At 35.3% G+C, this 15,555-nt stretch overlaps 1 protein-coding gene across 1 annotated transcript; it reads left to right on the forward strand.

Annotated features, from left to right (window-relative positions):
* The first annotated feature begins 11,019 nt into the window (after positions 1 to 11,019).
* On the forward strand, positions 11,020 to 15,310 carry LOC112715579 (ceramide synthase LOH2). Its single transcript, XM_025767356.3, has 6 exons — positions 11,020 to 11,528; positions 12,490 to 12,698; positions 13,325 to 13,480; positions 13,903 to 14,088; positions 14,185 to 14,363; positions 14,945 to 15,310. Exons 1-6 carry the CDS (start codon positions 11,409 to 11,411, stop codon positions 14,959 to 14,961), a joined length of 867 nt encoding a protein of 288 aa, XP_025623141.1. The 5' UTR covers positions 11,020 to 11,408; the 3' UTR covers positions 14,962 to 15,310.
* The last annotated feature ends 245 nt before the right edge of the window (positions 15,311 to 15,555 follow it).

The following is a 15,555-nucleotide window of genomic DNA, read 5'->3' on the forward strand; positions in this document are numbered from 1 at the left end:
TTCTAATTTTTTTGTATTTTTATTTTAATTTTTTTGAAAAACATGGTTAGAAAAACGAAAAAGAAAAGAAAAATTTTGAAAAAGATTTTTGAAAAGAAAATTACATAATCTGAGCAACAAGATGAACCGTCAGTTGTCCATACTCGAACAATCCCCGGCAACGGTGCCAAAAACTTGGTGGACGAAATTGTGATTCATTTGTTATTCCATTTTGCAAAATTCATTGCTTTTCATTCCCTGGTAATGGCGCCAAAAACATGATGCCAATACCATAGTTCACAACTCCGTTCAACTTAACCAGCAAGTGTACTGGGTCATCCAAGTAATACCTTACGTGAGTAAGGGTCGATCCCACAGAGATTGTTGGTATGAAGCAAGCTATGGTCACCTTGTAAATCTCATTTAGGCAGAATAAATTGGTTTATGGGTTTTCGAAGATTAATAATAATTGGAAAATAAAAAGGATAGAAATACTTATGTAAATCCATAGTGAGAATTTCAGATAAGCGTATGGAGATGCTGTGCTCCTCTTGAAACTCTACTTCACTACTCACTCTTCCTTCAATCCTTCTTACTCCTTTCCATGGCAAGCTGTATGTAGGGCATCACCATCATCGGTGGCTACTTTCAATCCTCTCGGGAAAATGATCCTATGCGCTGTCACTGCACGGCTAATCGTCTGGAGGCATCACCCATGGTTGATGGCTACATCTCGTCTTCTCAGTGAAAACGTTCCTATGCTCTGTCACAGCACGGCTAATCATCTGTCGGTTCTCAATCAGGTTGGAATAGAATCCATTGATTCTTTTGCGTTTGTCACTAACGCCCAGCCTTCAGGAGTTTGAAGCTCGTCACAGTCATTCAATACCGGAATCCTACTCGGAATACCACAGACAAGGTTAGACTTTCCGGATCCTCATGAATGTCGCCATCTATCTAGCTTATACCACGAAGATTCTGTTGGGGAATCTAAGAGATATGCGCCCGGCCTAAGGTAGAACGGAAGTGGTTGTCAGTCACGTGCGTTCATAGGTGAGAATGATGATGAGTGTCACGGATCATCACATTCATCAAAGTTAATTGCAACGTATATCTTGGAATAAGAATAAAAGAGAATTGAATAAAAGGTAATAGTGATTGCATTGAAACTTGAGGTACAGCAGAGCTCCACACCCTTAATCTATGGTGTGCAGAAACTCCACTGTTGAAAATACATAAGTAAAAGGTTCAGGCATGGCCGAATGGCCAGCCCCCTTGAGTGATCAAGAGACCGAATAATCAAAGGCTAAACAGTCAAGAGATTAAACTGTCAAAAGATGTCTAATACAATAGTAACTTATCCTATTTATACTAAACTAGCTACTAGGGTTTACATGAGTAAGTAATTGATGCATAAATTCACTTCCGGGGCCCACTTGGTGTATGCTTGAGCTGATCTTGATCTATCCACGAGCTGAGGCTTTTCTTGGAGTTGAACTCCAAGTTATGACGTGTTTTGGGCATTCAACTCCGGATCATGACGTTTTTCTGGCGTTTAACTCCAGACAGCAGCATGTACTTGGCGTTCAACGCCAAGTTACGTCGTCAATTTCCAAATAAAGTATGGACTATTATATATTGCTGGAAAGTTCTGAATGTCTACTTTCCAACGCCGTTGAGAGCGCGCCAATTGGAGTTCTGTAGCTCCAGAAAATCCATTTCGAGTGCAGGGAGGTCAGATTCCAACAGCATCAGCAGTCCTTTTGTCAGCCTTTTTCAGAGTTTTGCTCAAGTCCCTCAATTTCAGCCAGAAATTACCTGAAATCACAGAAAAACACACAAACTCATAGTAAAGTCCAGAAATGTGAATTTAACATAAAAACTAATGAAAACATCCCTAAAAGTAGCTTGAACTTACTAAAAACTACCTAAAAACAATGCCAAAAAGCGTATAAATTATCCGCTCATCAGTTAGCTTTTCAACGCTGTTGAAAACGCATCATTTGGATCTCTGTAACTCCAGAAATGCTCATTTGAATGCACAGAGGTCAGAATCTGACAACGTCTGCTATGCTTTTCTTGCCTCTGAATCAGACTTTTGCTAGAACTTGCCAAATTCATCCAAAAATCACCTAAAAACATAAGAAAGATATAAAAGCTCAAAGTGATATCCAAAAAGTAAATTTTTTACTAAAACTTACTAAAACATAATAAAACTTAACAAAACATAGTGAAAACACTAAGAAATTGATTACAAAAAGTGTATAAAATATTCGCTCATCACTGACAATGCCTACACGACCATGGAGGAGGTGAACTACATGGGAAGCGCCTCTAGAAATTCCAACAATAATCCTTATTTGAATACTTTCAAACAGGGATGGAGGAACCACCCCAACTTCAGGTGGAATAATCAGCAGAGGCCTCAACAAGACTTCAACAGCAACCAGGGTGGAACGAACCAGAGTAGGTTCAACACCAGATCATTCTAGCCTTCTTAACAGCAGATGGAAACTCCCACATAAAGTCTCTCTGACCTGGCTACTATAGTCTCTAACCTCTCCAAGGCCACACACAATTTCATGGAAGAAATTAGGTCTTCCATTCAAAATTTCGAGATACAGGTAGGTCAGATGAGCAAGAGAATCTCAAAGACCCCCTCTAACACTCTTCCAAGCAACACGGAAGTTAACCTAAAGAAATAGTGCAAGGCCCTCACTATGGAAGCTAAGGCTGAACCCAAGGGGGAGACAACTACTGAATAACTAAAGGAGGTCAAGGCTCAAGAAGAGACTGGGAGTGTCACCATGCACGTTCCTATGCAGATGGAGGAGCCGGAAAAACAACCCTCTCCAGACGTGCAAGAGAAACCTAAGAAGGAGCAACTTGCTCAGTTCTTGGCAATCTTTTGGAGGCTGTAAGGCAATATCTCTTTTACAGAGGTATTGGAGATGAGACCCCTTATATGGCCTGTCTGAACAATGCTATCTCTGATAAGACAGCTTGATGGGATATGAGATGGTATTGCTAACCAAGGAATGCAGTTCCTTGATCCAAAAGAAGCTGCCTCTGAAGATGCTAGATCTTAGAAGCTTCCTGATTCCCTGTACTATAGGGACCATCACCTTTGAGAAGGCATTGTGTGACCTTGGCTCCAGCATTAATCTTATGCCTCTCTCCATGATGAAGAAACTGGGGATTCAGGAGGTGCAGCCCACCAGAATCTCACTGGAGATGGCAGATAAGTCCCTGAAATGGGCATATGGCATGGTGGAAAACGTCCTTGTAAAGGTTGAACACATTTACCTCCCTGCAAACTTCGTGATAATTGACATTGGGGAGGACAGAGACAACTCCATCATCTTTAGAAGGCCTTTCTTGGCTACTGTGAAGGCCTTAACTGATGTGGAAAAAGGAGAGCTAGTCCTGAGGTTGCATGAGGATTATATCTTGTTCAAGATCCCCAACCCCCACTCTCCATCAGATGGAGGAGGTACCACTATGCAACACTTATTGTTTCAGCCCTTTCTCTCAGTGTAGAGTTTTACAGAACCCCCCGACATCAAACCTAAGTTTGGTGTTGGATATCCATCACCAGCTACTAAGGAATAAGGCACCAAGAAGAAGGTACCCGAAGGATGGAGGAACAAGAAGATTCCAACTGAAGACTTCTCACCCGGCATGCGAGTTGTCTTCCCTAGAAGTCAAGCCATTTCACATATTGTGAGCAAGATCCTGTCTTTGGAGCATGTTGAATTAATCCATGAGAGCATAGGAAGAAACTTCACCATGATGGGTGAAGATCTGATCCCCTATCAACCTCCATAAAGGAGCTGTCTGTCAAGCTAATGATGGTAAAGAAGTACTTGTTGGGAGGTAACCCAACCATTAGTATAGAATTTTCATTTCTTTCTTTTTTCGTTTATTTTAGTTTGATTCTATATTATTTTATTTTCTATTAATTTCCATAGTTTTCCCTGGCTTTTTAACATTTGTGATCATGTATAGCATCTAGAACAGGAATGGGAATGCAGAGGAGAGAAAAAAGAACGCCCTGGAGAGAGCTTTGTACTAGTGTTGAATGCTAGAATTGGCGCCTAGCACCATAAGGGGAGAAAGCTGGGTGTTCAATGCCCATACAGGAGCTTTCGCTGGAATTGAACGCCGGCAATGGGATGAAGCTAGGCGTTTAACACCCATTTAGGAGCTGCTCAGGAGAAGGGATGAGTGTGAGATTGGCGCTACGATTGCTTCAGATGCAAGGTGACCCACACTCTTACACTCGAAGGGTCAACTCTGACTAAAGGCTGGAGCAAGTGTTTGTGGTCATCTGTGTGGAAGGAGCTCAATGGAGAAAGGACAGACAAGGCAAGCCCTACCAACTAGGTAGGCTTTACCTCAAGCTTGTGGCTAGAGGATGGTTGGAGCTTATCCAACGCTCCATCATCCCCAAAAGTAACCGATCTGAGGTTACCATTGACTGAGCAATAATAATTCATTGCATCATGCTCGGAAATGAGGTGGAAGTACACGAGGTCATTCCTCAAGAGATCTACAAGATTGCAGGAAAGGCCTCCACCCAAGCAAGGCTAGCATTTTCGTACCTCAACTATCTTTTATGCCATGCAACTGGAGTTGACATAGCAGAAGACACCCTCATTGAGATGGATAAACTCATCATAAAGAGGAGGATGGAGCACACCAGAGAGTCGGCACACAGACCACAGCACGAGCCTATTCAGCCACCTCCACCAGAGATCCCGGAGATGCCTCAGGGAATGTACTTTTCTCCACACGACTATTGGGACCAACTGAACACATCTCTAGGGGAGATGACTTCATTTGTGGATCAGCTGAGGATAGAGTATCAAGATTATTCTGTCATCTTCCATCAGATAAGGGAGGATCAGAAGATCATGAGGGAAGAGTAGCTGAGACAAGGGCATGATATTGAGGAGCTCAAACGCTCCAGAGGATTCTCCAGAGGGAGCAGTAGCCACCGTCACTGAGATGGTTGAGTTTCATTCTCCTTTCGTCCATGATATTTCTGTTTTCATTGTACTTTATTTTATCATCTGTTTTCTATTCTAGTGCAAGATCACATTTAGTATTTAGTTCCTTTCTAGTATTATTTTCTTTTCCTTGTTTTGTTATAAGATATCTTATGTATCTATCGTCAAGCTTAAAAGAAAAATTTATTGAAAAAGAAATAGTAAAGGTACATAAGATTTCAAGTTATATCATGAGTTATTCCAATTATTTAAGATACGGTGGCCTTATCTTTCTTTTTCTGAATGTATGAATTAATTGTGCATGATTGATATTGGAGTTCAGCATGTTGACTCTTGATGAACAGTGAATTTAGAGAAGTATTATGGATTCAATGAAAAATAAAAAATATTGATTGTTAAAGCAAAAGAAACAGCAAAAAGAAAAAGAAAAAGAAAAAGAAAATTTGAAAGAGTAAGGATCCAAGACTTTCAGCATCAATGGTTAGGAGGGTCAAAATTGGGCTAAAAAGCTCAAATGAGTTGCTATCCCTAACTATATACTTGTGGTGTGAAGGTGTCAAGTAAAAAGCTTGAGACTGAGCATTTAAAGTTGTGATCCAAGGCTAAAGAGTACGCTTAAGAACTCTGAGCACCACTGTTTGGGAATTTAAGTAAATTAAATTCTAATCCAAAGGGTTCCCCCAGTTAAGTGCTTGTGGCATTTATGTATCCGATGGTAATACTTGAAAACAAAACGCTTAGAGTCACGGCTAGGCTCAAAAGGTACAAAGCACCAAAAGAAAAAGTTGTGTTCAAGAATTAAGAAAAACTAAAAGAAGAGAATCAATAATATCATCTGGATTCTAGTTCCAAAGGATGCCAATGTTCCAATGTTTTGAGCTTCGAAGGAAAGTGAAATGCCGAAGCTATTTAAAAATAAAGAACCCAAAGCCCCATTCAGCAATTGGGACTGAGCTTTATTGACAACGCTGAGATCCTATGTATTTTTCTCTTCTTTAGTCCTAACTTGTTTTTAGTTGCTTGAGGAATAGCAACAGTTTAAGTTTGATGTTGTGATAAGTGGATATCTTATACGCTTTTTCATAGCATTTTCATAGTGTTTTTAGCTAGATTTTATTAATTTTTATTATCTTTTAGTGTGTTTTGGTGCAAAATTCACCTTTTGGATGCTACTTTGAGTTTTTGTTTTTTTCTATGATTTTAGGTGATTTTTGGGTGAATTTTGCAAGATCTTGATCGAGGACAAAGAAAGGATAGCAGATGCTGTCAAATCATGACCTTCATGCATTCCAACGAGCATATTTTGAGTTACATAGGTCCAATTGACGCGCTCTCAACGATGTTGAAAAGCTAACTTCCAGAGCTTTCCCAAAATATATAATAGTATATACTTCTTATCCAGATCATTGCCCATAACTGGCGTTGAACGTCTACATCTGGAGTTCAACGCCCAAAAGAGAGCAAGCCCAACGTTGAACGCCCAAAGCTGGCATTCAACGCCACCAAAGGATCAAAACCCACCATTGAACGCCCAAAGTTGGCATCCAACGCCACCAAGGGAGTAGGTAAGCAGCGCATTCACCCCCTAACTGGTGTTGAACGCCCATTCTCCAAGTTGAACGCCAGGCTTGGATGAAGCACTCAACCAAAGTGGTCCTAAAGTGGGTTTTATTACTCCTTAGCTTATGGAGTCTTATCATTGTACTTTTTAATTTAAATTTAGCATTTCTTAGGGTTAGTATTTACTATTTAAAGAGGAGATCACTTAGGATTAAGTATCATTAGGTTTACACCATTAGACAGATTTTTTCTGTTTTTCAGTAAATTATGAGCAACTAAACCACCTAGGTTAAGGTTAGGAGCTCTGCTTATTCCTATGGATTAATATGATTACTTCTCTATTTTAATATATGTTTGATTCTATTCTATGATGTATTGTCATTCTTCATCTAATGAATCTAGGGTAGAATGAAAGTATGACCCCTTGTTCTATATGAGTTCTTTATGAGTCCTGATCCGGATAGTATTGAGCTAAAGCTTGAGAATACATCTCCTAGACCAATAATTTATCTGGACTAATTGGAATATGTGACATATAATCTCGTTAGTTACAAGTGATGAGGTTTCAGTGGCGCTAAGGCTAGAATATTGGGCTTCATTCTTCAATCCGGAAGATCTGACATTGTCTGTGGCGTTTTGAGTAGGATTAAAGAAGAATGAATTATGTGAGCTTCACCCTCATCCATATTGAATAACCACTGACAACGGCGTTTGATGGGATTAGAAAAGATTAACTTACTGAGAGGACAGGAGTTAATCACTTATAGCTTTGCCATAGAATGAATCATTCATTGTTAAAGTATTCTGTAAGAAGTATTAATATGGAAAGATAAAGCATCTCCAAAGCCTTAATTGTTTTCTCATTATTGTTTCTACATTAATTCTTTATTGTTTTCTTTATTTTCTTGTTTATGCGCATTCAACAACAATCATTATCTCTCTATTCGCCTGACTAAGATCTGCAGGATAATCATTGCTTGCTCAATCCAACAATCCTCGTGGGATTGACCTTCACTCACATGTGGTATTACTTGGATGATCCGGTCCACTTGCCGGTGAAGTTGTGCGAGTTCAGTTTCGCGCACCAAGTTTTTGCAGAAATTATAAAAATAAATTGAACTTAACAATCTAATGTTAACTTCGTAAGAAAGATTTGAGTAGCCAAGAAACCAGTTTGAACAAGACATATTCACATTCTCATACCAAAAAAAAATCACATTTTAAAATTTTATAACCAATAAATAATAAAAAAAGAAGAGCTCCAACCATCACAATTCTACAAAATTGTTGATTATATATTATAGAAGATCTCCTAGCATCACAAGGGGTATTAGCTTATTATATCACTATATGGGTTCTCTTTCAATAGATTAGAAATTTGCAAATGCACATACCAAGAAAGTTGGGACACGTTTTACCATAAATTTATAACAACTCAACAAACAGTAAATCGGAGAAACCCTCAATGTTAGTTGTTTCTTTATGTTTATAGAAAAATTGTATAAAATGTTATAAAAATTATAAAAACTGAATTAGACTTGAGAATCTTACATTAACCTTATACAAATTTTGAACAAACAAAATACTTGTTTTAAAACTCCCATATCACAAGAAAATCAACCGTTCAAAGTTTTATAACCATTAATTGATAAAGAAAGAAGAGCTCTTGTCAACACAATGCTACGAAATTCCTGATTATAAATTATTTATTATAGAAGAAACTCTAGCATTACAATTTTAGAATTGCTAGAGGTATTGGTTTATGGTATTACTACGATTTTATTTTAATACATTATATATTTGCAATAGTACGTACCAAGAAATTTATACCACGCTCTATCACAAAGTTGTTACAACTCAAACAACAAATTTGAAAAAGCCCTCAATCTTTAATTGCCCGGTCATTCTTGTGTGCCTGTAAAAAAATTATATAAAATTTTTTACAGAAATTATAAAACTAAATTGAACTTGACAATGCTTCATAAAAAAAATTTCAGCAACCAAAAAACCAATTTAAACAAGACATTCACACTCTTGTACCGAAAGAAATCACAATTTAAAATTCCATAATCAATAAACGATAAAGAAAGAATAGCTCCTAACATCACACTACTACAAAATTGTTGATTATAGATTACATATTATAGATTATAAAAGAACTCCTACCATTATAATCCTAACCTTACAAGAGTTATTAGTTTATTCAATCACTACTTGAGTTCTCTTTCAATAGATTACAAATTCGTGATTGAAAATACTAACAAAGTTGGACACACTATGCACAAAGTTGCAACAGCTTAACAAAGCACAAATCGTAAGCAAAATTCAAAAAATAACAATAAAAAAGATAATTATTATAAAAATAAAATTAAAAGCATAAACATGTCAAACAACAATGGAAGAAAAAAAACCAACAGTAGGACTTGAGAATGATATAGAAAGTTGCACCAAACTTAGCAACGAGACAGAGAAAAACAAAAGACCGACGTCGCGGCAGTAGACAAGATGATGCGACACTAATAACGTGAGAGTAGCATAAATGCGTAAAAACCTAAGAATAACCTATGTAACCTTTTTTTTCTTTCCGGTGGGTGCTTTGACTGGCCCATACTCGAAAACATACTCTTTTCTATTCGCCCCGAAACACATAGAATTTGCCAATTTCGTAAAGAAAGAAGAACATGAATATTAATCTTTTCATAATAGCCCGTGTAATTAATAATAAATGGGAGAGAATTAGAGAGGATTTGGAGCATAAGCCTTCCACCGGAAATCATAGCGTAGCTAAAGAGAAACTCTGACACATCAAAATAGGTGTCTCTTTATCGCCAGTGTAGGTCTAATGGAGTCGGTTGGTCATGATCGTTGTCATCTAAAAATCATGGCGCTTTCATGGAGACAGGAGTTCTTCTCTAGAATTGGTTTTGCATTTGGAGTCAGCCAGCCAACAGCGACGACAGACAGGCATCTCCCTCTCCCATGGCAGCGATTTCTCGGTCTTAGAAAGTCATTCATAGTAGAGGCGGAAGGGAGTGGGTTCAAGAACGTCTAAATCTATTCGTGGCCAGAATGATAGTGGAAGCACTGCCAACAGTAAAGATGTTTGAAGACATCACATCGGCAATAATAGAATAATGGAGGAGTTCTATCAAGTTCGTGATAACTTTTCTGGTGTTTGAATGAGGGGATTAGTTTTTTTGTCTGTGTCAATTTGTTTGATCAGCCGATCATAATAAAAAAATAATAACAATAATAAAAAAATTTAATTTACTTGATAATTTTTTATAGTAGGTTAACTTTTAAAGAGTGTTGCATTGTCTACTATAGTTGTCAGAATCTAACCGGTGATCGAACTGTACTAGGTCACAGGGTTATTGGTTCAACTGGTAGGTCATTAGTTGAAACGATTGATCCGGTCCTATATAAACAAAAAATAAAAAATAATAAAAAATTTAAAATTAAAATTTAAAATACATATTTTCACTAATATTTTAAGAATATCTAACTATTCTAAAACAATATAGAACATGAACAATAATTTTGTTAATTTTACCCTATCATAAATATTTTTATTTTGTTTTTATATTAAAATAATTATTATTTTCAAATTTTAATAATTTATTAATTAGTTTATATCTATTATATTATTATATACTACAAGTATTTATTAAAAAATAATATTAATAGATATTATATAATTATAAAAAGAAAAAAATAAGTGAGTTTATAATTATTGTTGAATAAAAATATAATTAATTTAAAAATAAGTAAGTTTATAACTAAAATTAAAATAAATTAAATAGAAGTAAACTATTTAAAATATATCTATATGTATTATAATTTGCATATATCTTAATAAGAAATATGACAATTCGGTGGTAAAGAAAGACATTTTTCTCATAGCGGTAAAAATATAAATTTTAAAATTTTATACGATACGGAGACACATCATATATATAAAATATAAAGTATTTTTTAAATGAATTACAATAATATTTTAATATTTTATTAAAATTGAAATATAAAATAATTTTTAACTGTTTTTAGTATTTTCTTTTTATTATATAAAGTATTTAAAATATTTTTTATTTTAATAAATAATAATATATATTATTTTTAAATTCAATTAAAAAAATGCTAAAAATAAAGTTAAACATACTGATACGTGATAGTATTTAGATGTGTTCAAATGTATTTAAAAAAGAATTTTTTATTTTTTATTATGATATAATTAAACAAGACACAGATATTGAACAAGTGTCGATGAATATCATATTTAAAATATGTAATATACAAACACAACAACTTAACAAAGTGTATGTACATAGATTCTAGGTATTAAAAAGTATTAAAAAAGATTTTTTGTAAAAAAGATTAAAAAATAATTTAAGATACTTTTGCCACGTGTGTGTTGACAAAAGGGTCCCACCAGAAACGAAAATAAGAGAGATTTTTCAAAGAATACAAAAGGGTCGGAACTCGGATGGGAGACCAATACAAATACAAAAGAAAAAGAGAAGGAAAAAAAAAAAAAAAACGGGAAAAAGCAAACAATACAAACCCTCGCCATTTCTGTTTCGGTTTCTGTTGCTTTCTCTATTGCTCGTCACACTTTCCCTCCCTCCTTACCTTCCGTTCTTCCCACCCTTCCTCTTCACGTTTTCTGCTTCCACCCTCATTTTCAGGTAACGCCAGATCTCTGCTTCCGCAACAAACCACACACATATATAAATAAAATCATTTGCATTTTGCGTCCTTTCGATGCCATGATCTCTCTGCTCCTCTTCGCCTCTCAACCGATTCAACCTTCCTTCTGAAAATAACAGAAATTCTTTCAGCTACCTCCATTCCCTTCCCATGGATTCCTTTCTTTCCAGCAATGCCACCGCGCCACAGACTTCGGATTTCTCCCTCGCGATCTGCTTCTCTTTCACATTTTTCATCGCCAGGTTCTTGCTCGACAGATTCGTCTTTCGCGTAAGATTTCTTTCTCTTCGCTGATTGTTCTTTATAGCTTCGGATTTTTTTTTGTTCTTTTGGTTTTTGGATTCTGCTTGTTCTTCTTGATTTCAGCTCCGAAATGTTGCACATAATCTCTTTGTTTCGTTATGCTGGATTGTTGTTGTTGTTGTTGTTGTTGTTTTGTGGTTAAGTTTGATCTCTAGTTGGTTATTTAGTCAAAGGATCTTGATGTTGACCTGTCAAATGGAGTTAATTAATGCACGGGATCGGGGAAAAAATGGAGAGTATTTAAGATAACACAATTGCTCTCAATCGACGCATAGAATGCTAGAATAGCAAAATTTCGTAATGCATTGCAGGTCATATTTCTTGAATTCTAACTTTGTTTATTCCGTTTAGCTCTTTTCATTTGTATTTATAATTCATATTATCTTGACATTTAAGAGGTATTATTATTAGGTTATGTATATATGACGAACCCTAGAGTGTAAGTTGTTGAATCAATGAGAGTGCCTTTTGTTCCTTATTTCTTTCTTCTTTTAGTATCATTTCTTTTCTTCTTACGGTAGAAGCGACCGTGGAGTTTGCTTTATTGTAGGCTTTAGTTTCTAATCTTTCCCCATTCAACAAAGGGAAGCAAAAAGCAAAGCACGATTATGAGTAATGGATTTTGGAAGACGACTATCCCTATTAAGAAAGTATTATTGTCAGAATAATTAATTGTGTTCTTCATCTGCTGTCTTGTGAAGCAAATCATGAAGTAGCATGATCAAGCAATATTTTTTTCATGGCATAAGCTATAGATAATCTCAATTTTGTCATGTTTCATGAAGTTTGCATTGATTCATTTAGTGACCCACAGAAAAGGCATTTTTAGAAGAAATATATACTGTTGAGTTCATTTACTTAGAATAATAATACCATTTTTATACCATATTCCTTTATTCATATTTCATAAAAAAATTGTTGATTACAGAGGTTGGCTATCAGGATGCTCACAAGGGGTGGGGCTCCTTCAAGGATTACCAAGGAAATGCAAGTAAAGATTGAAAAATGCTCAGAGTCAATGTGGAAGCTAATATACTATGCTACAGCTGAAGCATACATTCTTAAATCCATCTATCAGGAACCTTGGTTTACTAATACAAAATTATACTTCATCGATTGGCCAAATCATGAGCTGAAGTAAGTAATTTGTGTAGCATGATAACAACATATATCTTGTTATGGCAAAATTTTTTTTTTTCCATTTTAATGAAATACATACATTTTTCTTTTTTGACTTTATTGTTTACGTTTATGTTCTTCATTTCATATTGATTTTCTTAGCATTTTGCAGTTTTAACAGTTCAGATCTAGAGTGAATTTTATAATCCATAAACCTGTGTTCACATGTTGCAATGGTATGGAAAAGAGAATTTTGAGCTTAAGAAGTTACTAGAAACTGAAAATTGGTCATTTTTTGGAACTCGACATAAATTTTTATATCCAGGTTTTGATAAACAACTGAGAACATGAACAAAAAAGGAAAATGAGAATTTTGGAAATAAATATACGCATTCCTATGATAATGTACACAAGTATAACACTGTACAGTATTTTATAAGTTTTGAGACTAATTTTAGCCTCTCGTTTCCTTTTACTGATTGCTGTTGTTTGCCATTTGGTTATATATGATGTGAAGCCAACTCACATGAGGAGAAATAATAACTGTACTTTGGAGGAAATTCTATTTATTCAAATTTGAGTTCTATTAATAGAAGAAGGTATATTAAATGTTGTATTGCCTCCTGTTTCATTTACTTTTCCAGGAATCCTGTAAAGTTTTACTACATGTTGCAATGTGGGTTCTACATCTACAGCATTGCTGCTATTCTCACCTGGGAGACTCGAAGGAAGGATTTTGCAGTCATGTTTTCTCACCATGTAATCACCGTTATGCTGATTGCAGGCTCGTATGTAACAAGGTAGTACCTTAACCTTATATATGAATAATATACCATTGCCTCTTCTACAGGTAAACCTTAGATGTAGAATTAGTTATTTTGTTGTTATTTTGTTTAGAATGAAAAATCTCATCTGGTTGCTCACATTTGATTCTCATTAATGATATCAGAAAAAACTGTGTTTCGCATCGTTGTCACACTAATGTGTTTTGTATTTGTCTCCTACATAATGTTCATAGTTCATTTTCAATACTTAATAATTAAACGTGACTTGAATTCTAGTTTCTGTAAATGCTCAATGACTGTAGTTTAGTTTGAGTGTTTTAGATAATCAAAATTTCAGAAATGGTATCAGCATCAAATCATCAAAATAGATAGATGTTGAAGAACCCAAAAAAAATAAATAAAAGATAGATGCTAATAACTTACAATTGTGCTTGCAGTTTCTTCAGAGTTGGTTCCATAATACTTGCCATTCATGATGCAAGTGATGTATTCATGGAAGCTGCCAAGGTTTTCAAATATTCTGAAAGAGAATTTGGTGCTAGTGTGTTCTTTGGATTCTTTGCACTTTCATGGCTCATATTGCGGCTAATCATCTTTCCCTTTTGCGTTATTAGAGCAACAAGGTTGATCTTCTGTTTTAGTGATTTGTTTAACTTCATTTTGGTTTTTGAGGCACTTTTTAATTGTTTTTTTGTTTGTTCTCATCATTGGATTTCCAGCATTGACTTGATTGATCACTTAAACCTAGCAGAGGCTTTCCCCACAATGCTTTACTACTTGTTTAATACACTACTCATTATGCTGCTCATCTTCCATCTATACTGGTGGATGCTAATATGTGCAATGATCCATAGGCAGCTGAAAAATAGGGGAAAAGTTGGTGAGGATATTAGATCAGGTAAGCATATTACGTCAATGCAGACTTGAGTACGTTATTATTATTTTTTGTTTTTGAAGAACCAGTTCATTGTTAGGATCTCTTCTCCCACTCATTATTTTCATTCATGTTCATACTTCTTCCTCTGTTGAAATAATATATTAATAGGTTATGAGAAGTTGAAGTTTGAAAATATGAGTTTGCCTATAGCAGACATTCCAAAGAGTTACTGTGTATAATGTCTGCAATTTTTTTTTTATTTTATTTTGAGGGATGCCAACAGTATTAAATTGTCCAGACCTTGGAGAAAATGTGATCATAGTTTGCGGAGATTGGTCAGCATAGTATAATGCTTTATTCTTTATGCTATACATGTGACTATTTTACTATCAATATGTGTCTATTGGAATTGTTAATTTTAAAGAAAAGATTATTAACCCTTTATTGCCTTTTGTTTGATAGGCATGATTACTATTACAACCAAATCTAATTCTTCTTTAAGAGTCTCCAGCGTACACTTGTTTTTGCTTATTACCTCATCTTCTATACTTTGCTTTGCTGAAGGGAATCTCTTAATTATTTTTTTTATTTTTCCTTCTCAGATTCAGACGATGATTGAACAAGCAAAGGTTGCTGGGTTTCCTTTGTTCTCGCTGGTTGGTGGTAACTCTGCTGATACAGCTATTGACTTGTCTGTAGATTTCTGAGTTCCTTTGGTTAATATAACCAATTGAAGGAGGCTGAATTTTCCTTAGTTTCAGATTTTTCATGATTACTTTAGTATAAAAAGGAAGCAGGGAAACCATCTTAGAATATTTTGATTCATACATTTTTGCTGTGTAAATGATAGCCATTCCTGTATAATTGTTTTCTTACCAAACAAACCTTAGGTTAGCCAGGGGTTGATGAAAGGTAGCCGATAAAGAATGATAATTGAAAAAAAAAATCAGTGATTCCTTTTGGTAAAATCTGGTTCCCCATCTAGAGTTGCGACTTTGAGCAATTAGTAATGCTTTTCTGACCATTAAGATGCCATTTTCCTGTAAAATTGTGGTCTTGCGGGTTTTCAGGATTTCAATGACTTGGGAGTCGGGCTTACCTTGTTTTGTTTTCAAGATCTTCGTCTAATTTTTATTTTCAAACTTTGGAAAGAATATATGTGGCTACCTTAAGAATTTTTTGTTTCCAAAATAATTTCCGAGTGCAACTTTTA

Source organism: Arachis hypogaea, chromosome 10, assembly GCF_003086295.3.
Source record: "Arachis hypogaea cultivar Tifrunner chromosome 10, arahy.Tifrunner.gnm2.J5K5, whole genome shotgun sequence".
Taxonomy (NCBI): Eukaryota; Viridiplantae; Streptophyta; class Magnoliopsida; order Fabales; family Fabaceae; genus Arachis; species Arachis hypogaea.

Excerpts from the sequence above, each read along its gene's own strand:
- LOC112715579 (XM_025767356.3), top strand. The coding sequence starts at position 11,409 with ATGGATTCCTTTCTTTCCAGCAATGCCACCGCGCCACAGACTTCGGAT. Across the intron at positions 11,529-12,489 it reads TCGACAGATTCGTCTTTCGC|AGGTTGGCTATCAGGATGCT; the intron begins GTAAGATTTCTT and ends TGTTGATTACAG. Across the intron at positions 12,699-13,324 it reads TGGCCAAATCATGAGCTGAA|GAATCCTGTAAAGTTTTACT; the intron begins GTAAGTAATTTG and ends TTACTTTTCCAG.